At 44.0% G+C, this 26,066-nt stretch overlaps 1 protein-coding gene across 2 annotated transcripts in view; it reads right to left on the bottom strand.

The window, feature by feature from the left end:
* Window positions 1-1,164: 1,164 nt before the first annotated feature.
* Window positions 1,165-26,066, bottom strand: part of LOC139550298 (potassium/sodium hyperpolarization-activated cyclic nucleotide-gated channel 2-like) — a 64,256-nt gene continuing 39,354 nt past the window's right edge. For both annotated transcript variants that reach the window (XM_071361107.1, XM_071361106.1), the window contains 5 exons: window positions 24,651-24,869; window positions 10,504-10,650; window positions 9,373-9,613; window positions 8,541-8,705; window positions 1,165-7,529 (listed from right to left, as the gene is read on the bottom strand). In XM_071361107.1, coding sequence (XP_071217208.1) covers window positions 6,400-7,529; window positions 8,541-8,705; window positions 9,373-9,613; window positions 10,504-10,650; window positions 24,651-24,869 — 1,902 coding nt within the window. In that variant the 3' untranslated portion in view covers window positions 1,165-6,399. The remainder of the gene's footprint in view (window positions 7,530-8,540; window positions 8,706-9,372; window positions 9,614-10,503; window positions 10,651-24,650; window positions 24,870-26,066) is intronic.

The following is a 26,066-nucleotide window of genomic DNA, read 5'->3' as shown; positions in this document are numbered from 1 at the left end:
TAGAGAGAGCGACAGAGTGAGAGAGGTTGAAGAGGGGAGGGGAGATAGGTGGGAGAGTTGGGAGAGATAGAGAGAGCGACAGAGCGAGAGAGGGTGGGAGCTGTGCTCCAGCTGCTCCAGGGCCTGGCCAGAGGAGTGTGCCCTTGGGCTGCCCTCGTCTCTGACGTACGCACGAACAAACGCACATAGACACACTCACACACACACACTCGATCGTTCATTCACTCTCACATACACACACAGCCACATGTATGAGCACACACCATCTCTTCGTCACACTCACACGCAAAGCAGTGATAGGAGTCTCCAGACTCAGACAGCTCATCACGGATGCAGCAGAGCCCCTGTCTGCAGAGAGACAGACAGAGACAGACAGAGAGAGAGAGAGAGAGAGAGAGAGAGACAGAGACAGAGACAGAGACAGAGACAGAGACAGAGACAGAGACAGAGACAGAGAGAGAGAGAGAGAGACAGAGACAGAGAGAGAGACAGAGACAGAGACAGAGACAGAGAGAGAGAGAGAGAGAGAGAGAGAGAGAGAGACAGAGAGACAGAGAGATTTTCTATTGAGGCAGAGAGAGGAAAGAGACAGACGCCTCTGTGATTAACTGGGTCTGTGTGCCTGTTTGCATCTGTTTTGTAACAGCAAATCAAAGGCCACACAATTGTTCAGTCTGTATGTGTACTGTAGCTGTCATCTACAAAACATTTTTTTCACAGCAATGGTTTTAAATTCAAACACCTATAGTAGGAGGCTGACTGTGAAGGCTGCGGAGGGGAGGACGGCTCATAGTAATGTCTGGAACGGAGCAAATGGAATGGCATCAAACATGGAAACCACGTGTTTGATGTATTGATACCATTCCATTCATTCCCCTCCAGTCATTACCACGAGCTCGTCCTCCCCAATTAAGGTGCCACCAGCCTCCTGTGGTGGTTAACTGTGCCCCTGTGTGTTCTTCCACTGGTATTCATTGAGATATTAACTATAAGTAATTTTGGACCCTATTAGCCTGTAGAGATAACGTAGAGATAACGTGACCACCCCCAACAGTTGAAAAACACTTTAAGTGAAGTGTGTAACTTACCATTGTCAGAATTAAAAAGTTGTCAGGTATACCCAGAATATGAACACACGAATCAATGAAGGGACATGACTGCCAATGCGCTCATCTTTTTATTGCACAACAATGACTCATTTTGTTAGGAACGCTTTAACAACATTTCCACCGACCGACAGACCAGCTTATTGAGAGAGACCAGAGCCTGGCTCTGAGTTCTGGACCAGCTGAGAGAGAGTGTAGGACAGCCGTATACCCCGTACCCCGTCCAAAGGAAAGAGTGGAGCTATTACCATATTGAGTACATCTATCCACTCCTTGCAGATAGTCACGATATGTGAAGTACTTAGGAGTAGGGTTTAGGGGTCAGTTTGGGGTTGGACAGCTAGATACCAGCTCAGACAGAGTACAGTATGGAGTTCAGTGGAGCGTTAAAGTACTTTAACCCTTACAGACCCAAACACAAGCTGAGCCTGAGGGGCTTTAAGACAACCTCAATGGGGAACGACAAACACTGAGTGACAAAGAGAAAAATTAGTTTAGTTTTTTCATTGCCAGATGAGGATAAACCCACAGTGTCTGGAATATAGAATTCTACTAGAGTTCTGAGAACCTTTGTACTGGAACCACTGTTAGGAAGGCTAGCTGCAGTGATGTAGAATCTCTTTTGTCAAAAGATTCCAAAATAAACTGCTTTTTCAGATGGCAACTCTCAGATTGCAATTGTGTCTGTTTCTGCTTGAGTGGGCCTGAAGACCTAGCTTGGTGTTCTCAAGTGGGACCAACAATGTAGAAGGAAAGGCACAGGTACACACACACACACACACACACACACACACACACACACACACACACACACACACACACACACACACACACACACACACACACACACACACACACACACACACACACACACACACACACACACACACACACACACACACACACACACACACACACACACACACACACACACACACACACACTATACAGAGAGTCCTAAAGCAGAGAGAAGGCTTAGATAAGCAGGCCACAGTAGCTACAACACTAAGGTATAATAATTGTCAGACTAGTTGACATTTTAAATCATTGTAGTTGGTTACACAGAAATGTCTAGATTTGAAGGTCCCACAAGGAATTATCAACCAAACATCCCCTCTAGGTCAGAAGCAAATACATTGGTTAGTCAAACAGACAGATATGAGAAACAGTAATCAAGCTTGGTACTGCTTCCCTGGTCTTCAGATGAACAGTTTTGGGGTGTCCATTTTCACTTGAATGATTCTTGATTTGAGTTCAGTTGTCCACAAACACTGTTTGTTGTCTGAGGTGATATCTAGACTGCGTAAACTCCACGAAAAAGCTTGTTTTGAGTTCACCCTCTCATTGTAGAAAATGTTTGGATTACACCAGATTGTGGTACAAACACGACAATGTGCCTCCATAACTCTGTGTATGTCACACATACAGTAGATGAGTAGAGTACAGCGCACATGGTGTTTGAAGGCTCAAACCAACAAAAATGTGTAATTTTGTGTTTCCCAAACCAGGGAAATTGATATATACTGACATTGTCATTTTAATTCAGCAGTACTAATCTTTAGCTAACATTTGTACATATATTGCAAGTTGAAAATAAAAACACATATTTGCATTTCTACAAGCATGTACATACCACAAAAATAGACTGTGGAAACTAGATATACAAGGCACAAGGTACAGTATATGCTGTCCATGTGCATTGGGGCAAACTGTAAACAAAAACAAGAACAACAACAAAACAAACAAACAAAAAATACTTATCGAAACAGAAACATAAAATACACTGATATGCTAAGACATCAACACTAAGGTATTCAGTACCCATAATATCTTTCATATCTGGTACGGCAAAAATTTGAGATTTTAAACTGAGATAACCGTCTCTCAATAATCGTTGGTTGGTTTCAAGCATATGTGGGGAATCTCACTTGCATTCCATTGCAAGTTTCTTTTTCACAGAGAACAAAAGCAACAGTAAATTACCAGTAAGACTTTACTTGAATACGCTATCTTAAAACCTGCATAACACCTTCTTATACATAACAGATGCAAGGGATTCAAGAAAGAGCTTGTCAAATTGACTGAGGTGTCATCCATTGATCAAGAGTCATATGCTGGGTGCATGGGAACTCTTGCACTGAAACAGAGATGATATAGCCTGAACATAGCAGTTTTTTCTCTGCCCTTCTTTTTTTCACTGACTGTGGACAATCATTCAAATCTTTACAAATAATATCAGCACAGTCCTTATAGCAGCTTAGCACGGCAAACTCGGGTTTTAGCACATACAAGGAATAGGTAAGAGGACCAATTGATTGCAATGACACAGCATTGAAGCGCACACCTGGAGTTCACTCATTTGGACTTAACTCATTCATAATTGTATAGGCATTTTGCCATGCGCTTTTCCCATGGGAGAAAACAAGCAGTCATTATAGTAATATGTTGGGGACTATGATCTGACTTAAAATATGTGACATGTGATAGTTAAAAATGATAGGCTCAAAGCATTAGGTTTTGATATGTGGCTCAGAATATAAGTGATAAATTTATATAATAATAATTGTTATCGAGTGATCCAGAATTTATGTGAAATTTAGGTCAAATCAATAGTGAACCAATAAGGGATCAATAAAACCATACAGATGTGGGATCTTAATTTGACCCTGCTTCTCACAGCAGGAAAATAATCCTTCAGCAGCACAAAATTGTAATTATTATGTGTATTATAATTAATGGATTTTTTGTAGGTGTTTTTCATTAGGGAAAATTGTGTCTGAAATTTTAAAGTGGAAATGACAAACTTTAGAAGTCTTTTTAAACCTTGAATACACCACAATTTGCATTTCCTGTTGCCCAGGAATATTCTCTGCGACAACAGTGGGATCAAATTAAGATATCAGATCTGTATATCTTTCCGGAAAGGTGGTAAACCTGAGTGAAATGTCCATCATCATGAAAGTTCAAAGCTTCAAAAGTCAGAAATGGTACGACGACTCAGCTGCCAATTTTCTCCCAGGATATTATTAGGTTAACCAGATGTGACCGTTGTAAAAGACTGAAGCTGTGATTTCCCTTTGTATTAAAGGCTCATAATGTGACACAATGTGCTTAATGTTGAGCTCAATTTTGCTGTGAACCAAAGAGTCAGTTCTCAGTGACAAACTGAAAATGGTTTCAACTCTCTGTCCTACATCCAATCATTTAAAAAAGTGTATTGTCTTGTCATAGAACAGAGAATGGGGTAACACACAGTTTACATAAAGAACACACCCAGACCAGAGAAGCAATAAACCTAAGAAACATCGCACAAACATTCAGCGACACAATCTCCCTTCGCATCGTCACCCAGAATAATTTCGGTCCTTGTATTTACATGGCAGTTTATTTCTGATTAGCTGTCTTCCCCCTCATATGGCATACATTCAGCAAGAGAAGGCTTTGAAGTACACCAGGATTAGAATCATTAGAATATTTATAATCAATGTCACAACCCGCCACAACCATGAATTTTGAGAACTAAATAGGATTGCTGAAGAATAAATAATTTTCGTACAGACATTCGTAGAGTTTGAGATTCGAAGGAGCTGTATCACTTGCTCAATATACATACAACACCAAAAACACACAGGTGAAGACATACTTTACTCTACCCCACAACATTTCCTATTGGCATGCATTCTGTCAATTAGTTAGTCTTTCTTTACAACATACAATATTACTTTAAATGGACTTTAAAGTGATAGTTTGGGGGAGTTGATTTCCATAACTCCATTCCGGAATCCTCAGGTGACCCTGAACCAGTTTGAAACCAGTTTGCCTCATTTGATCCACAAAATAATTACATCCACTCACTTCCTCTGACATTTTTGGTTAAGATAACAACGTGGTCACTGGATTACAATAACACAACATGTGAAGCCACGGCAGCTGCTGGATTCTTTAAGGTTTCACAGTAAAAATAAAGAAATGAGATACCTGTACAGCATATGTATATACATGTTATATATATATTTAAATATATAGGCGGGGTAAAAGTATTGCAGAATTATATTGCATGTATTAATCAATAAACCTGGACGAAAACAAGCAAGTATACAGTATGGGTTGTTTGCGATGGTTCTTTTTGATAAAGCTCAGATTTTTGCCTCCAGGGTCACGATCAGTATATTTCTGCTGACATGACAAGTGGATATCTTTCCAGACACATTTAGTTGGACGGAGAATCTGGGAAATATTGCCTGTGCCATTGCCAGCAAATCCAAACAACCAGGCCTGACAACGCAGGGTAAAGATATGAGTACACGAGTCAGCTCTCTTGGAAAAACAGAATGGAACCAAAAACATGCATACCAACTCACGCACACACACACACACACACACACACACACACACACACACACACACACACACACACACACACACACACACACACACACACACACACACACACACACACACACACACACACACACACACACACACACACACACACACACACACACACAAACCAAATATATGGCTTCTAAACTTGGAATCAAGGCAATTGAATAAATGGCATTTTCTTCTATATTTCTTTTTTAGTTGATACAGACACAACCAAACTTTGTGTTTAAGCTCAACTTTGGTTTGGAGTAGTTACAATGAAGATATTACCTTTCGGTATTTTTTTTTACTATTCTAACTATTTACACATCGATGTAAGATCGACCAGCGGTCTAAAACACTACCTTCACTACTATTTTAAACAATATGAAATGTATTTATTTTGCTACAACAGCGTTTACAGAAAAAAAAGGACCTAAAAACACATTCTGAAAGCGTAAAATGTCATCATTGTCATCTGATTCAAGTCCCTGATTTTGCGTTTTTAAGTCCAGCTCCTGCTAGATTGCATTGTATGGATTCTACACAGTATGCAACAGTTACATTAATTATGTTGTTTCTCAATATCTTTACAATAAAGACAGCAATATAGGTGTTTGGAAGCAGAGTGTAAGGGGTGATACTAAGACTACAGGTGCTGGCATAGTAGAATAGTCCAGTCCCACCTTTGTTAAACTAGTTTAATTGTTTCGACTCTCCAAGTCACACGAGCCAAAGAGTTCCTCTTTCCTCTTTGTTGACTCCGACCAACACACAGGACATTCAGTTAGAATGACTGACGGTGTGGCCCATATGAAGCCAGCCAGGTCAGTAAGGAAGCCGACCAGTCAGGTCATCCAGACAGAGATAAACAGACGTTTAGATTCACCCATGTGAAGAAGGCCTCTCTCCTGCAGCTCTCATAGGGTCACAAGTTGGAAGACAGCCGGTTCCGGGCTGAGTCTAACTCTGGTATGCTAACGATCGAATCCTTCTTAGGAGCTCCAGAGGCCGGGAGCCCCGACCCAGCCGCCGCTGCAGCCGCCCCCATCCCGGGTGCTCCTCCTGGGGGAGGAGTGGAGGCGAAGGCCACCCGCTGTGGAACTCCCGCGGGTCTCCCCCCAACCTGGACCCCCACCCCAGAGGGCCCAGGCTGGCTGGGGTGAGTGGGCTGAGGGGGGCCGATGGAGGTGGAGGAGGCGTGGGTGGATGGGTGGGTAGATTGGGGAGGGCTGGGGCCGGCAGGAGGGGTTCCATCCTGAGGGAGGGAGAGCTGGGAGGCGGAGAGGACACGGGCGTCTTGGCTCAGGGTGCCTGAGTGGAGCGAGTGGGTGCTTTTGTGTGAGGAGGGCCTCTGGATGGTGTGCGTGGGGCTGGGAACGTGGTGCTGCACCAGGGACAGCTGAGACCCAGACGGCCCCGCTCCCCCCATGTACTGGAATGTCCGTCCTGGATGCGCCAGAGGGCTCTGGACTGGTGGGCTGGAAATAGCCGACCCAAACACTCCTGTTGCATGAGCCATCTGTGGTGGCTGGGACTGGAGAGGAGATGCGGAAACAGGGCTCTGTGACAGGCTATGGACCACCTGGAACCTCCGCAACATGCGGGGGGACTGCAGCGTCCCTGACCCTGACCCAGACGCTGACCCTGGCCCCATCGGACCTGGCCCCATCGGACCTGGCCCCATCGGACCTGGCCCCATCGGACCTGGCCCCATCGGACCTGGCCCCATCCCCATCCCCATCGGCATACCCATCGGCCCCATCCCCGGCATCCCCATTCCCCCCATCGGCCCCATCCCCTGGGGGCAGAAGCTCATGGCCACAGCCTGCTGGAGGCTGGCGAGGGCCCCGACCCCGGATGGGCCTGCGGGGGAGAACATGCCCCCAGGGACGGAGGATGTCATGGACATGGTGCGGGGTCTCTGGAGGTCCACCAGTTTGACCATCTCACGGTCGTACTTAACAATCTCCTGGATCATCTCATTCTCGTGGTTGTTGAAGACGCCGGAGTTGAGGTCGTGCTGCACTTTGTGCATCAGAATGGAGTTCTTCTTGCCTGTGATGGAGTGAGGAGGAGGATAAAAGTAGAACATGATGAGGTAGAGGAAGAGGAGAACAGGGAGGAGGAGGAGGAACACTGACAGTATTTTCCATCCTTCAAACTAGGTATATTGTTTTGGCAAGAAGCAACGCTACAGGAAAATACTGACAACAAGAGGGTCACAGTGTCACTTCATCAATTAAAGGAAAGAGTCACCCATTTTGAATGTTATATAATTTTTATGCATCTCTGAGCGATGTTCTATCGATTCCGGGGTCATTTAATGTTTTCGTGTGTTCCTGAGCTATTGTCGTTTAAGCAGGCAGAAATACAGCCTGTATGACAAGTTTTGCATTATATAATGAATATTGCACATAGATAACTAAATAACTAAATACCATTCAAAATGGGTGAGTCTTTCCTTTGTCCTGTATAGAGCATGCTGAAGCAACACCATAACTCAGCTCAATGCTCGGGCTAGAGTTATCTTTCATAGATAAGATTGCATCTGCTATTTCTAAGAGGGAGTCCAACATAAAAGGTCAAATAAAGATGTGTTTATGTGATGTCAATACGTAATATTAGGGTAAGATGTGAAGATGAATTCTCAATAAAGACAGTGTCACGCCCGAAGCCTGGTTTTATCCTCTACTCCCCTGTGAAAATAACAGGTGCAACCACTTGATATATCTGGCCCAGTCCCTATTGATTGGACCACTGTTGTGTCTGGCAAACAGTGGGGAATGCAGCATCTGTGGAACCACCTGGGTACCACTAGCGCGGAAACTACTATCACACAGGCAGTTTATTGTTCTCTTTCTAGGAAGAGAAGCAAGTACAACTAGGGCCCTATTTGACTACTTTAAAATGCATCCTTCTTTCTTAGTTCCCTTGGGAAGTAATCACTGATCTAACACAAATGGATTGTTGAAAGTTCACGGATCTACTACTGTCAGATCAGTGATTACTCTAAGGCAGGGAGTGAGGAAGGTGCATTAGTACAGGGCCCAGAGCTCTCTTCAGTACCTATGCGGTCCAGTCGGTCGATGGCCACGGTCTCAAAGGCCCGTCTCATCATGGGGTACTCCTCTAGCACCTCGTTAAAGTTGTCCACAGACAGGGAGTAGAGACGGCAGTACGTCTCCGCTCTGACGCTGGCCGTACGCCGACCCCGCGTCAGCAAACAGATCTCTGATAGAGGGAGACAGGGTCAGGAAACACAGAGATAGAGCAAAATGTCTCAGAGAAACAATATATTCATGTTCTATTTCATTATCTGTAAAATATACCGTAGAAACCACCCATTATCTGTTTCACTACCAGTTGTTTGGGATTGTGGTACACTTCCAATAAAGTTGTGCCAGTTTTCAAAGCCGAGGGACACATGAAAACCCACAAAGCAGTGGGTATTCTGCTCCAGAATACTCCAGTGATCTCATTATGTGTCACGCCCTGACCTTAGAGATCCTTATTGTTCTCTATGTTTGGTTAGGTCAGGGTGTGACTCGGGTGGGAAAGTCTATGTTTTCTATTTCTTTGTTTTTGGCCGAGTGTGGTTCCCAATCAGAGGCAGCTGTCTATCTTGGTCTCTGATTGGGGATCATATATAAGTTGTCATTTTCCTTTTGGGTTTTGTGGGATCTTGTTTTCTGTTTAGTGTCTGAGCCTGACAGAACTGTGTGCTTTAGTTTTTCTGTCTTTGTTATTTTGTTTGGTGTCATCAATAAAAATACGATGTATGCCTACCACGCTGCGCCTTGGTCTCCTTCTACAAACGAGAGCCGTTACATTATGTCTAAATATTAATTGTTCGCTGAATTAAATGAAAGTCTGTGTGTATTGTGGTTCAGGCCCATACCTCCAAAGTAGGAGCCATCAGAGAGCTTCATTCCCAGGGTTCCCTTGGTGATGACGTTACAGACTCCGTGCTGGATGAAGTACATCTTCTTGCCGATGGTGCCCTCTCTGATGATGTAATCACGGGGCTGGAAGACCTCGAAGCGGAGCATGATCAGCATGGCTGTCACAAAGTTGGGCTCTGCGTTGGCGAACAGCGGCATGGACGCCACCAGCTTACGGCAGTTGAAATTGACAATTTCCTGATGATTGGATAGACAAAGTTTGTTAGTAAAATATTTCAAAAACGTTACATCCACCAATTATTCACATGTATGTTTTTTCTTTAGGAATGATTGCTTATGGGTACATTCATGTGTGTGTAAAATATTTAAAAAATGTATTAATAAGATATTCGATGTGTATGATTTTTTTTTTGCTAAATGCTATACCATTGGTTAGCTGGAATGGAATGTTTGTATCGTGTATATTTGACGTGTGTATGAATGCACTTACAGTAAGTCGCTCTGGATAAGAGCATCTGCTAAATGACTCAAATGTCACATGTAAATGTTACACATACAGGTCTCAAATTACTGTATTTATAATATCGTTGTAACATTTCTATATTTCTTCGTTCCTTTCTTAGAATTTGGGGGATTTGTGTGTATTGTTTAGTAACGACAGGTATTATTGCAGTGTTGGAGCTAGAAATATAAGCATATATAAATGTTTTATATTGATGTCATATATTTAGCATTTCTACATTTATTTATAAAAATGTAGTTATTTGTTACATTTGACTGTGTAAAACCTGGCAGTACTACTTATTTCTCTGAGAGTGAGGCGGATATATAGCATTTTGCAACAAAAAAAACATGATTATATGTCTCTCTGAAATAAAACCATCAAGTGATGGATTTTAAACAAATACATGTCTGTCATTAAACCATGCCATGATTAGATAGAGAAAAAACACACCAATCTCTTTCATAATTTCTTTCAACAATAAAAGCTAATTTCCCAGCATTTCTGAAAATGGATATATAGCGTTTTGGAATGAAACTCTTGAAATGTTTTTAAATGGTTGTGTGTGTGTGTGTGTGTGTGTGTTCATGGCGTGCCTGTTTAGGTAGGAACTCAAGAGACCCACCTCTCTGAGTGGTTCGTTCAGTTCCTCCAGGATGCTGTCTTCATCAAACATCTTCCCCTGGTACCGGTGCTCATAATAGTCATGTATTTTCTGTCGGAAGTCGGACGGCAGCTTGTGGAAAGACATGTACTGCTCCACTTGTTTGTACTGGAGAGAGAAATAAAGTCAATGTGCTGTCTAGAACCAAAAAGGGTTCTTCGGCTATCCTTATAGGAGAACCCTTTGAAGGACCCTTTTTGGTACCAGGTAGAACCATTTTGAGTTCCAAGTAGAACACCTTCCACAGAGGGTTCTACATAGAACCCAAAATAGTTCTACCTGGAACCAAAAAGGGTTCTACCTTGAACCAAAAAGGGTTGTCCTATGGGGACAGCTGATTAACTATTTGTATCTAAGAGTGTAGAGCTTAAACTGACTCTAACCATTCCATCATGAAAAAAAGGGAGACCCATTACTAAAGTGGATGGTGGACAGGCCACGGTGAAAACTAAGATCTGGTTTTCCAGACAAAGATTAAGTCTATTCTGGACTAAAAACATGCTAAATGGAGCATTTTTCTAGCCTAGGACTAGTGCTTTTTTAGTCTAGGACTAAGTCTACTCTGTCTGGGAAATCAGCTCCTAAAGCTATGCATTACTAAATCAATGGAGTGTATCAGGTGGTGTATAACTGGCATGGTGTTTGATCCAAACCCTCCTCGGGATGTATCAGGAGGTGCATAACTGGCATGGTGTTTGATCCCAACCCTCCCCGGGATGCTAGTCTGCCAGTCAGGAAGACATAGATGTGGTTGTAAAGCTGTGGAGCTGTGGGAGATGGAGAGATTCCTCTGTGCACTTTTATGTCAGCATCCGTGCAGTTCAGCCCACGTCAAACAGGGAAGCTGTCTCGTAAACATGTCACTCCACCCAGCACTCATAAAGCCTTCACAAACATAACACAGGCCTGGGTCTTAACTGGCACTGACACGACAAAACCCACACACATACTGGCAGGCAGACACACACACACACACACACAAACACACACACACACACACACACACACACACACACACACACACACACACACACACACACACACACACACACACACACACACACACACACACACACACACACACACTGACAGACAGACACCCACACACTGACTGATAGACAGACACATAGAGAGACAGAGAGACAGAGAGACAGAGAGACAGACAGACAGACAGACAGACAGACAGACAGACAGACAGACAGACAGACAGACAGACGAATTAACTGTTTTCCTTCCCTTCTTTCTCAAACCATTAAAAATGTACAAAAACAGAATCTCTTTCATAATTTTAGAGAAAATAGTATAAACTATGCAAATCTGGAATGTGAACCCTTATGAACCCCTTACTGATTGTAATATATAATAATATATGGCATTTAGCAGAAGCTTTTATCCAAAGTGACTTAGTGTTGCCTGCAAACATTTAACACATGGGTGGTCCAGGGAATCAAACCCACTACCCTGGGGTTACAAGCACCATGCTCTACCAACTGAGCTACATATTAAGGTCTAGTAATAGAGTGTTAATAACTGCCTTATTCATGATCTACTACTAGACAGGAGCACCATAAAGGTTTACCATACCCCATTTGACCCACTGCTTTCATCTCTGCCACATCCACCGAGAAGAAGCCATATAACTCTAACAAGCTCAGTTGAATAATTCAAAGGCAAAATAAAGAAGTGAAGTCTCTCATGGGTGATGAAAGCTTTGCTTCCCTAACTTGCTGTTACATAATGAGATGCTGCGTCAGTGCTGCTGCTCTCTGACAGGCTGAACGGAAGCTGTGGTGGCATAGGTAGGTGTTGCTGACGTAGTGTGTGTGGGTGTGTGGGGGGGAGGGTGTTGCTGACGTAGAAACAGCCCAGGGCATGCTGGTGATGCTGATAGGCTAACCATCATAACAACTGAACCTGCTGGTGATGCTGATAGGCTAACCATCATAACAACTGAACCTGCTGGTGATGCTGATAGGCTAACCATCATAACAACAGAATCTGCTGGTGATGCTGATAGGCTAACCATCATAACAACTGAACCTGCTGGTGATGCTGATAGGCTAACCATCATAACAACTGAACCTGCTGGTGATGCTGATAGGCTAACCATCATAACAACAGAATCTGCTGGTGATGCTGATAGGCTAACCATCATAACAACTGAATCTGCTGGTGATGCTGATAGGCTAACCATCATAACAACTGAACCTGCTGGTGATGCTGATAGGCTAACCATCATAACAACTGAACCTGCTGGTGATGCTGATAGGCTAACCATCATAACAACTGAACCTGCTGGTGATGCTGATAGGCTAACCATCATAACAACTGAATCTGCTGGTGATGCTGATAGGCTAACCATCATAACAACAGAATCTTCTGGTGATGCTGATAGGCTAACCATCATAACAACTGAATCTGCTGGTGATGCTGATAGGCTAACCATCATAACAACAGAATCTGCTGGTGATGCTGATAGGCTAACCATCATAACAACTGAATCTGCTGGTGATGCTGATAGGCTAACCATCATAACAACTGAACCTGCTGGTGATGCTGATAGGCTAACCATCATAACAACTGAACCTGCTGGTGATGCTGATAGGCTAATCATCATAACAACTGAACCTGGTGAGGATGGATCTGAAATAGTACCCTTTGCCTATATAGTGCACTACTTTTGACCAGGGCTCATAGGGCTTTGGTCAGAAGTAATGCACTATATGGGGAATAGGGTGCCATTTTAGACACAGCCAGTGTTCCCATTGTGGTGAGACCATAGAAATGGAATAGGTAGAATGGAGTAGTTGTAACATAGATACCAGTAGTTCTATTATTTACAGGATTTCTATGGTACCACCCCATGTACAGATTATACCAAGAAAACATGATGTTCAGTTGAACAACTTGAATAGTGGTATCCCAGAGCTAGAAATGTGAATTCCAATGAGTATTTGAAGTGGATAATGGTAGTGTAATACCCACACCTACTGCTACTCCCAGTTTGAGCATCAACCATATCCCTCTTCGCCTTCTCTGATTGGTGGGTGATGTAGAGGTCATGGGTCAAACCCATCCCCAGGGATTTAGACTCTTAAGTACAGGAGAATGAAGCAACAAAACACTATCTGTTTGGCTGCTGATTGGCTTAAATAGCTGCGGTTTAATGACCTGCTTTTGAAAAACATGTCCAGGTGCCAGATTGATTTTTACAACCTGACAGCTCTCCAATGTTATTGAGAAATGAGAGAAAGGGTTAGCCAATGAGCCACAGTGCTCGGAGGGGGACTGACAAACATCCAAAGAGGGTCAAAATGACACCCATTTTCTGTGTCACTTTGATTGGCCCATATGCTGCAGCTAAACAGTGTGAGAGATGACATCTTGATGTAGCCTAAACATTGGCATTCATGGATTTCTGTTTAGCACTTGGTGGTGGAATAGTTCTCCATTCACTATTGACAGCATGATGGACAATGTTCTATCACTTTTACTTCTACCCAGGGGCATAAAATGGGGTACAAACTGTGTGTGACACTATTTATCCCTTACAGTTAAACACAAAAATAGTAAAAAATCCAATGAAAGTAAATGGAAATAGATATGTCATAGCGATGATCAATTCATCACTCATCATGTTGAAGCTGAACACAACCCCCTGGTCTGCTCCAGTGACATCAGCAACACTTATACGTCATCTATCTTTAAAGCTGTTTAATCTCAACCCCCCCATGGCCCCCCTTTTCCCTTTCCTCTCCCCTCAGTCCTCGCTCCCCACCATGAGGAATTCTAATTTGGGTTCAGTGCGGACAGCATTTTTGGATATATCATTCATTCACTGCATTCCGGCCTAAATCACTTCATTATAATACATAGCACATCTAGCAGTGAGTGAGAGGCTGGTGACAGCCAAGTCAAAGCCTGTCTCCCATCCCGCCAGAGAAGATGTGAGCAGAGGTAAAACAACATCAAAGTCACTACTGCTCTGTTAATTGGATTTTTGCGGAATCAGAAACATACTGAGATTGACTCTGAGAGAGCTAATGGCCACGGGATGTTGGCCTGTGCAAGTCTTACATTTAGTTTTATATTTTCCTCCATTGAATGTCTGAATACGTTTACGTACATCTATGAGCTACCGTCTTTAAAAAAGCGAGTTCCAAAAGGATTATTTGGCTGTCCCCATAGGATAACCATTTCTGGTTTCAGGTAGAACTCTTTTGGGTACCATGTAGAACCCTCTGTGGAAAGGGTTCTACAGGGAATCCAAAAGGTTTTTACTTGGAACCCAAAAGGGTTCTTCAAAGGGTTCTCCTATGAGGACAGCTGAAGTACCCTTTAGGTTCTAGATAGCACCTTTTTTTCTAAAAGTGTACGTACTGATATTTAAACCTCTATATACAGTAAGAACTAATGGTGGCCACAGTAGATCCTAACTCAGTCTGAGTAATGAAGGTGGTCAGAGACTTGATTTGTGTCTGAGAGAAGACAGCCCACATGAAAAAAGACTACAGTTTAGAATCCTATAATAAACTGTAGTATACTGTAGAATACTACACTGAGTGTACAAACCATTAGCAACACCTTCCTAATATTTAGTTGCACCCACTTTTGCCCTCAGAACAGGATCGATTCGTCAGGACATGGACTACAAGGTGTCAAAAGCGTTCCACAGGGATGCTGGCCCATGTTGACTCCAATGCTTCCAACAGTTGTATCAAGTTGGCTGGATGTCCTTTGGGTGGTGGACCATTCTTGATACATACAGGAAACTGTTGAGTGTGAAAAACCCAGCAGCGTTGCAGTTCTTGACACACTCAAACCAGTGCACCTGGCACCTATAACCATACCCCGTTCAAAGGCACTTAAATCTTTTGTCTTGTCCATTCACCCTCTGAATGGCACACATACACAATCCATGTCTCAAGTGTCTCAAGGCTTAAAATTCCTTCTTTAACCTGTCTCCTCCCCTTCATCTACACTGATTGAAGTGGATTTAACAAGTGACATCAGTAAGGGATCATAGCTTTCAACTGGATTCATCTAGCCAGTCTGTGTCGTGGAACTAGCAGGTCTTCTTAATGTTTTGTACACTCACTGTACTATCCATCGATCATGTGTAGTACTTACTATAGAATGTTGTAGTATACTGTAGAATACTATAGTAAGTACTACAATATTATCCGGAAGAAAAAAAAACAGTGTAGTAAATACTACAGTAATGCCCATTTCCCTCCCCAATATTGCAATTTGTGGCACCCATGTGGGAAACCTACATGCCAAGTCTAGCCCATAGCTGTGTTCGAGTACTCACACTAACCGTACTATTTCTGACGTGATTTGAGTGTGTAGTATGCTTATTGGTCATAGTATGGTTATAGTTAGTATGCCAAAAGTTCCCGGATGTCGTACTAAATTTGCCAAATTATGAAGTAGACACGCAGAGGACACTATTTCTGTAATTTAGGGCCCATAATGCAATTCTACGGAAATGGGCGTGGCTTCACATCGTTTTCAGATTTGAAGAAAATGGAGGAAAATATGCAGCCGAAGTCCACGAGAGCTGATACAAATTCACTGCTTTAACTAATTAGGACAAATGTTAAGCAATGTAATAAAGTAATGACTTTTCAAATAAGTTACCTTACACGTTATGTTGGCTGACAATTTGTTAGCTACGCTGTCCTCATAAACCACATAACATATTACAGCAGTATAGGTAGCGGTATGTTAGCTAGCTACCTAACGTTAGTTGGCTACTTATACATCAAACTTGCCAGTATATTAACTATAAACTATCTAACTACCCAATGTTTATTGACTTGATTATTCCCATCATTCTTAGTTTAGCTAAATGGTATAGTCGTTGTACGTTCTCAACAGACATTCGGGTGCTTTGGTAAATTCGCTCTGGCTATCTACTCCGATTTCAGAGCACTCTCGTCTGAGTGTACCAGAGCGCAGAATAATGAATTTACAAGTGCTCAACACCAGTTGAATATGGTCGGTGTCAGTAAACGTTGGCAAAAAAAGCGTAATTAGATTGTTGCCAGCAGCACAGTTGCAGTCACCAACGCTCTGGATAACATGAAAACTGCCTAACCAGCTCTGCTAGGGCAAGTAAAATGGTCAGAGTGGTCTCATTTGTGTCTGGAAGTAGCTAGCAAGCTAGCCAATGTTAGCTTGGGTGCTTGACTGCCGTTGTAAGGTCAGAACGCTCAAATCAACCCAACTCCTGGGCCAGAGCGTCCAGTGTGCGCTCCGAGAGAGAAACGCCCTGAATTTAACAAACGGACAATCTGACAAGGCTCTGAATTAACAAGCGCACTCTGGCACTCCACATTGAATGAACACACCCAATGTCGTAAAATGTCTAACTAGTCATGTGTTATGCTAACTAGCTAACAAGAGGTTGCATAGCAACAGCATCAACTTCCGGTAGACAGGCGAAGAGCTAGTACGCTCAACTAAAAGCATACTGTTCATTTACAGTATACTAAAATGAACTAATAGTATATAGTATGCAGTATATACTCATTAAGTATGTAGTATACAGTATGTTAGTATGGGTATTCGAGCACAGCTCATGTATTGTGTTCTCTACAGGTTCTAGAAAAGAGCAGAAGCTCTGAACCATCCGTTCAGACCCCAGTCCTACCTACCTACAGGTTATGGAAATGTTGCAATTTTAGTATTTCTTCAGTAGGTTTCCTGAAGGAGAAAGCCTCCACTTCTATGTCAAAGACGATCAATCAAAAACACTACAGTAAATACTACAGTAATGTCCGCAAAAACACTACTGTAAATACTACACTATACTACAGTCAGCAAAGATATTACATGAATTACTATGGTATATACTACAGTTTTCTTTTAAAACATAATTTATACTACAATTAACTGTAAATACTACAGTATACTACAGTAAAAACTTAACAGCAAGGTATGCAAAAACACTGCAGTGAATATTATAGTATTTATACCATAGTATACTATAGTCATTTTTTTGTGGGAGATCACTTCTGTGGCTGACATGTAAACAATCCTCCATCCTCTTACATGCTTCAGGCAACGCAGCTTGGGCTGTGAAAGACCTCTGCTGAGTACTAAGCTACTATACTGTCCAGCCTTTAGGCTGACCAATCCTGCACTAACACACCTGATTCATCCAGTGACTCGAGGCTGATTCATTGGATTAGGTGTTTCAATGCTGGGCCATGCACCCACTTCATCTGTCCAGGACCAAGACTGGCTAGTGGCCATCTCCCTGTGCTACAGTGTGAACCCACAGAGACAGACTGACTCCACTCTCATCAGGGGCAGAAAGTTTAAACGACTCTCAGTAATATTTGGAGGCATAGAGAATTCCTCCAGCCGAGAGCAGCTTCACTGGACTGACAGTTCCTTTTCTGGGTGTTTTAATAAACACACGGTGGTCCTCAGCTCAGAAACCCTAATCCCTAGCAGAGCAGAGTCGTCGGAAAATCTGACAGCAGATCATGAGCAGTAGAAAGTTTCTATTGAAATGTACTGACCTGGCCTCTCTGCAATGCATGGTGGAGTTGTAAAATGGATTAGACAGAGAGTTATTAAAGAGACCAGGAAATACAAATGAGAGACAAACTATGAGAGTTCCATTACGCTCCAAGTGCACTTTGACATGGATGCCTAATCCTCCTTCATTTGATTCAAGGTAGGACAAAAAGATTCCGTTCACCTGTTCAAGATGTTCTAGAACACCAATATTCTGATAAGATTGCATTTGTAAAACCAGTCACTCTCTGTTGTAAAACCAGCCACTCTCTGCTGTAAAACCAGTCACTCTCTGCTGTAAAACCAGCCACTCTCTGCTGTAAAACAGGTCACTCTCTGCTGTAAAACCAGTCACTCTCTGTTGTAAAACCAGCCACTCTCTGCTGTAAAACCAGTCACTCTCTGCTGTAGAATCAGTCACTATCTGTTGTAAAACCAGCCACTCTCTGCTGTAAAACCAGTCACTCTCTGCTGTAAAACCAGTCACTCTCTGCTGTAAAACCAGTCACTCTCTGTTGTAAAACCAGTCACTCTCTGTTGTAAAACCAGTCACTCTCTGTTGTAAAATCAGTCACTCTCTGCTGTAAAACCAGTCACTCTGTTGTAAAATCAGTCACTCTCTGCTGTAAAATCAGTCACTCTCTGCTGTAAAACCAGTCACTCTCTGTTGTAAAACCAGTCACTCTCTGTTGTAAAACCAGTCACTCTCTGTTGTAAAACCAGTCACTCTCTGTTGTAAAACCAGCCACTCTCTGCTGTAAAACCAGTCACTTTCTGTTGTAAAACAAGTCACTCTCTGTTGTAAAACCAGTCACTCTCTGTTGTAAAACCAGTCACTCTCTGCTGTAAAACCAGGCACTCTCTGCTGTAAAACCAGTCACTCTCTGCTGTAAAACCAGTCACTCTCTGTTGTAAAATCAGCCACTCTCTGCTGTAAAACCAGTGACTGTCTGCTGTAAAACCAGCTACCTGGCAGGGTGTTCATCTCCCCCTGGGAGATACCATTCCTCACCGATGAGACACACCGTGTATCACACAGAGAGATTTTAGCACCCGTTGCCCGGGGCACGATAAGAAGGATGAAAGGTAATGGAGAACCATCTCATTGCAGATCTAATAGAGGTGAAATACAACGAGTAGGATTGGTAACAAAATGTGATCCAATATGATTTACAACTAGGTAATTACATTTCGCTCCTCATAGGAAAGACCTTGAAATGAAATGAAAAGTAGCATTGCCGTAACAGAGGATATTCCCAGACAAAAATGACTATTATTGTCCTGACATCTCTGACTATGGCCCAAAATCGCATAGAAAAGGTATGTATTAGAGGCAAGAGACTTCAGACCATCTACAGCCCATAAGTCTCCTCCTCTTCCCCTCCTCCCCTCCCCCTTGCTTGGTTCCCCGTAGCGGCCAGTTAGCACTGCACCTCTCAAGGACACAGCCAACAGAGAGAGGGAAGGAGAGAGAGAAGGGGAAAGAGAGAGAGAGAGAGAAAGAAAGAAGGACAGGGAGAAAGAGAAGGACAGGAAGAGAGAGAGAGGTAGAGAGAGAGAGAGAGAGGGGGATAGTGATGGTCAGAGAGAGAGAGCGAGAGAAGGACATGGAGAGAGAGAGAGGACAGGGAGGGAGAGAGAGAGAGAGAAAGGGAGAGAGAGAGAGAGAGAGAGAGAGAGAGAGAGAGAGAGAGAGAGAGAGAGAGAGAGAGAGAGAGAGAGAGAGAGAGAGAGAGAGAGAGAGAGAGAGAGAGAGAGAGAGAAAAGGTAGAGAGAGGTAGACAGACAGAAAGAGAGAGACCGAGAAGAAAATAGAGATGGAAGGGAAGCACAGAAAGAGTGGGATGAGAGCAACAACGTGTGTGTGAGAGAGAGATTGAGTGGGAGAGGCAGGGAAAGGGAGAGAGGGGGCCATGGTGGGGACATCACCTTCAGGATGACATTGGCAGCAGGTCTGCTGCCTCATCAATTCTGCTGCTGCCCAGAGGGACGTCATATCTCCCACTCCACCTTTCCCTCCTCTTCCACATCTGCCTCCCTCCCTTAACCCCCCTGCTACCCCCAGCCCGCGGCAACGCGGCTCTACCTGGGTGAACACACCCGCTCACTCCGATTGGCTGCTGAGAGGTAGGAACACTCCCGCAGCTCGACAACCACAGAGACTCTGCTTGGAGACAGGAGCCAGGGCTTGTGTTGCTAACGCTGCTGCTAACACCAGGCTACACTACTGCAACACTACTCATTAACACTAGACTACAGCCTGCTGGCTGGGCTCTGCAGGTATCTACCTGGGATCTACAGAGAAACTATATGGTGTTATACTACCATACAACAGGTACTATCTGGTACCTATGTCAAATATCAGTTTGTAGGCCACCTTACTACCGACTAGGTACAACCCAATGATGCCTAGTGGTTCAATTATAAAATAAAGTAATTCTTACTTTACTTATAAATCACTACATTTTACGATGTCATTGTTACATAGCCTATCATTTGTGAATTATTATGAATAGCGGAAGTAATATGATGGGAAAGAATAGCCTAGCAGTTAAGGAATAATGGTAGTTAATTCATTCATTCATTCATTTAGTAGTACTACTAATACGCAAGAAATGAAGCTATAATTTCACTGCACCGTTCAGGCAACATGATCATCACCATAGTAAGAACACAACTGATTGTTGTTGTATCACTGCAGTAATCAGTATCATCATTAAAACGCTTTGCCGTCACATTCTGGAAGCAGCCCATTTAAAACTGCCACTCATCTGGGGAGCAAAATACATCAAACACAACAGAGGACAGACACGGTTGTCAGGGTGGAGATGTGTCAGGGTGGAGATGTGTCAGGGTTGTGATGTGTCAGAGTGGAGATGTGTCAGGGTGGAGATGTGTCAGGGTGGAGATGTGTCAGAGTGGAGATGTGTCAGGGTGGAGATGTGTCAGGGTAGAGATGTGTCAGGGTTGTGATGTGTCAGGGTGGAGATGTGTCAGGGTTGTGATGTGTCAGAGTGGAGATGTGTCAGGGTGGAGATGTGTCAGGGTGGAGATGTGTCAGGGTGGAGATGTGTCAGGGTTGTGATGTGTCAGGGTGGAGATGTGTCAGGGTGGAGATGTGTCAGGGTGGAGATGTGTCAGGGTTGTGATGTGTCAGGGTGGAGATGTGTCAGGGTGGAGATGTGTCAGGGTGGAGATGTGTCAGGGTGGAGATGTGTCAGGGTGGAGATGTGTCAAGAGTGGAGATGTGTCAGAGTGGAGATGTGTCAGGGTGGAGATGTGTCAGGGCTGTGATGTGTCAGGGTGGAGATGTGTCAGAGTGGAGATGTGTCAGGGTGGAGATGTGTCAGGGTTGTGATGTGTCAGGGTGGAGGTGTGTCAGGGTGGAGATGTGTCAGGGTGGAGATGTGTCAAGAGTGGAGATGTGTCAGAGTGGAGATGTGTCAGGGTGGAGATGTGTCAGGGCTGTGATGTGTCAGGGTGGAGATGTGTCAGAGTGGAGCTGTGTCAGGGTGGAGATGTGTCTGGGTGGAGATGTGTCTGGGTGGAGATGTGTCAGGGTGGAGATGTGTCAGGGTGGAGATGTGTCAAGGTGGAGATGTGTCAGGGTGGAGATGTGTCAAGGTGGAGATGTGTCAGGGTGGAGATGTGTCAGGGTGGAGATGTGTCAGGGTGGAGATGTGTCAGGGTGGAGATGTGTCAGAGTGGAGATGTGTCAGGGTGGAGATGTGTCAGGGTGGAGATGTGTCAGGGTGGAGATGTGTCAGGGTTGTGATGTGTCAGGGTGGAGATGTGTCAGAGTGGAGATGTGTCAGGGTGGAGATGTGTCAGGGTGGAGATGTGTCAGGGTTGTGATGTGTCAGGGTAGAGATGTGTCAGGGTGGAGATGTGTCAGGGTGGAGATGTGTCAGGGTAGAGATGTGTCAGGGTTGTGATGTGTCAGAGTGGAGATGTGTCAGGGTGGAGATGTGTCAGGGTAGAGATGTGTCAGGGTGGAGATGTGTCAGGGTGGAGATGTGTCAGGGTTGTGATGTGTCAGAGTGGAGATGTGTCAGGGTGGAGATGTGTCAGGGTGGAGATGTGTCAGGGTGGAGATGTGTCAGGGTTGTGATGTGTCAGGGTTGTGATGTGTCAGGGTGGAGATGTGTCAGGGTGGAAATGTGTCAGGGTGGAGATGTGTCAGGGTTGTGATGTGTCAGGGTGGAGATGTGTCAGGGTGGAGATGTGTCAGGGTGGAGATGTGTCAGGGTTGTGATGTGTCAGGGTGGAGATGTGTCAGGGTTGTGATGTGTCAGAGTGGAGATGTGTCAGGGTGGAGATGTGTCAGGGTGGAGATGTGTCAGGGTGGAGATGTGTCAGGGTGGAGATGTGTCAGAGTGGAGATGTGTCAGGGTGGAGATGTGTCAGGGTTGTGATGTGTCAGGGTGGAGATGTGTCAGAGTGGAGATGTGTCAGGGTGGAGATGTGTCAGGGTGGAGATGTGTCAGGGTTGTGATGTGTCAGGGTGGAGATGTGTCAGGGTGGAGATGTGTCAGAGTGGAGATGTGTCAGGGTTGTGATGTGTCAGGGTGGAGATGTGTCAGAGTGGAGATGTGTCAGGGTGGAGATGTGTCAGGGTGGAGATGTGTCAGGGTTGTGATGTGTCAGGGTAGAGATGTGTCAGAGTGGAGATGTGTCAGGGTGGAGATGTGTCAGGGTGGAGATGTGTCAGAGTGGAGATGTGCCAGGGTTGTGATGTGTCAGGGTAGAGATGTGTCAGAGTGGAGATGTGTCAGGGCTGTGATGTGTCAGGGTGGAGATGTGTCAGGGTGGAGATGTGTCAGGGTGGAGATATTATAACTTTAGTATAATTTTATAATCATGTCATTTAATAGTAATTTCATGTGTCAAAATGACTCTATAGTCATGTAGCAGGGATCCAGAGGTGGCACCACAGGGCCCAGAGTTGTGGGTCCATTTTCTTTCCCTGGGGGACAGAGTTTTTCCTGATTTGGTAACCTAACCAGGTATAAATCCAGACCATATCGGGTATGACAGTAATTAATAAGTTGGAAAAAGGCTTTGTATGGGCTATGATGGGACCAGAGTTTTTCTAATCAGGTCACATGGTTTAAAAAAGAACTCCTGGAAAAACTCCTGGGCCTAGGGCAGCAACCTTGTTCATATAATATATGATATATTTTAAAATTCAACTAACGTGTGAGGGGGGGGGGGGGTGTTTACACGGACAACACCTGTACAATATAATTCAAAGGGCTGAGCTTGCTTTATGCAGGTTTGTATCGTGTAGGCCAATGCAACTATATTTAAAAGAGTAACTCACAGTCTGTCATCACTAGCGTTGTGTTGTTAATTTCAGGTAGGCTAATAATTTTGGATTGAAAAGGTCAAGGTAGCCTAGCCAACGTAACCAAATTTGATCATATTCACATTTTCAGAAAATATATTTATGTATTTATAGTCATTTACACAAATAAATGGGTTATAAATGCATAACATTAACAAGATGACTTTGTTTACCCTCCCCAGAGATGACAGGGCGCCCTGGCTGTAACATATGAAGTTGTGGTTGTTATCCGTAGCCTACAGTTGATCCGTCTGAAAAATCATCTAATTCTCATCCCATTCAGCATGTCAGATTGATAACGTTAAGGTGTAGGGCTGCTGTAACATATTTGTTTGTGTCTGTTGGGAGTGAGGTGTTATCACACTTGCTAAATAAATACCGGAGGAAAGTGGAGAGCGTTCTTTGTGCTTTGCTAGACGACTTGCCTTGTGCCGGCCCGCACAACCTGTGATTTCTGTGAATCTGATTGGTCAAGACACACACAAGAACCTCCTCCGACATGAACGACAGATACATTATTGTATGTGAGTTGACAAATCATGAAGCAAAACAGTCTAAAAAATGAAAATGTTTCCCTCTTGTTAACACTTTTGAATCAATATTCTCATTAAGCAAAATCAAAAATGGTGGGGCGCTGCGGGCAGTAGGTTCAGAAGAAAATTTACCAAAAATACAAACACTAAAATTGTGGAAATTATACCACCAACCTAAAGGAACTTTAGAGACTGGAAGAGGCATCTTCTCTGCACAGGTAGAGCCCTGTCTGTGCATGTGCCTGGTACTGCCACGTCATTTTTAACACTTGATAACACTTGATTTAGTCTACATCATCATCAATATTGAGTCTAGATGGCTGATACTCGCATCAGAGAGACGCAGAACGGCATAGAGAGGTAAATCACAACCAGTAAAAGAAGTCAAGCTAGCTAATCAGCAGATTTACATAAATCATCAACGATCAGCTGATAGCCTACCCTCTGTTCCTGATGTCACTGTCTTTAGGAGGCACTGTAACTAGCTTGCTTACCAGTTGTGATGATGATTGAGTGCGTTGTTGCAGAAATAAATAGGCCTATGTTCAAAAAAACTTTTTTTATTTTGAGCACATGCACCCTGAAAGGTCTGTGCATGGCCATGGTTGGGTTGTTGCAGGAAAGAGGGAGAGAGAGAGAGAGAAGGATGAAGACAGAGGGAGAGACAGAGGAATAAAGGGATAAAGTAGTTTTACCTTCTCCTGGTACTGTCGTCGGGACGAGTCCAGGGACTGGATGAGTGCGGTGGCATGGCCTATGAACACAGCGTAGCAGGTGGCCCCTACGATCATGCTGAGCATGGTGAGCCAGATATCAGACAGGCTCTCCGGGGCCTGCCGACCGTAGCCGATACACAACATGTGGCTCATCGCCTTGAACACTGCAAATGAATACAGCTCAGACCATGTGTCATTCTGCAAAGAGAAAAATGAAAGAGAAAATGAATTTAAATATGTATGAAAAACGAAAAGAGGAAAGTTTTTGAGTTGGTGACTCAAAGTAAGAGACAAAAACTGAGAAGAAGTGAGACTGAGGGGAGAGTAGAGAGATAGAGAGAAGAGGATAGAGGGAGATAGAAAGGAGGGTAGAGAGATAGTAAGGAGGGTAGAGAGATAGAGAGAGAAGAGGGTAGAGAGATAGAGAGAGAAGAGGGTAGAGAGATAGAGAGAGGAGGGTAGAGGGAGATAGAGAGAGGAGGGCAGAGAGATAGAGAGAGAAAAGGGTAGAGAGATAGAGAGAGGAGAGTAGAGGGAGATAGAAAGGAGGGTAGAGCGATAGAGAGAGGGGGGTAGAGAGATAGAGAGAGAAAAGGGTAGAGAGATAGAGAGAGGAGGGTAGAGAGATAAAGAGGGGGGTAGAGAGTTAGAGAGAGGAGGGTAGAGAAAAAGAGAGAGAAGAGGGTAGAGAGATAGAGAGAGGAGAGTAGAGAGATAGAGAGAGGAGGGTAGAGGGAGATAGAGAGGGAGATAAAGAGGGGGTAGAGAGATATAGAGAGAGGAGGGTAGAGAGATAGAGAGAGGAGGGTGGAGAGATAGAGAGGAGGGTAGAGAGATAGAGAGAGAAGGGTAGAGAGATAGAGAGAGGAGGGTAGAGAGATAGAGAGAGGAGGGTAGAGAGATAGAGAGAGAAGAGGGTAGAGAGATAGAGAGAGAAGAAGGTAGAGAGATAGAGAGAGGAGGGTAGAGAGATAGAGAGGAGGGTAGAGAGATAGAGAGAGAAGGGTAGAGAGATAGAGAGGGGAGGGTAGAGAGATAGAGAGAGGAGGGTAGAGAGATAGAGAGAGAAGAGGGTAGAGAGATAGAGAGAGGAGGGTAGAGAGATAGAGAGAGGAGGGTAGAGAGATAGACCGAGGAGGGTAGAGAGATAGAGAGGAGGGTAGAGAGATAGAGAGAGGAGGGTAGAGAGATAGAGAGAAGGGTAGAGAGTTAGAGAGAGATATGGTAGAGAGATAGAGAGAGGAGGGTAGAGAGATAGAGAGGAGGGTAGAGAGATAGAGAGGAGGGTAGAGAGGTAGAGAGATAGAGAGAGAGGAGGGTAGAGAGAGAGAGAGAGGAGGGTAGAGAGATGGAGAGGAGGGTAGAGAGAGAGAGGTGGATAGAGAGGATGGTAGA

The sequence above is a fragment of the Salvelinus alpinus genome, chromosome 23, assembly GCF_045679555.1.
Source record: "Salvelinus alpinus chromosome 23, SLU_Salpinus.1, whole genome shotgun sequence".
Classification (NCBI taxonomy): Eukaryota; Metazoa; Chordata; class Actinopteri; order Salmoniformes; family Salmonidae; genus Salvelinus; species Salvelinus alpinus.
This window is presented reverse-complemented; position numbering and strand designations above follow the sequence as displayed.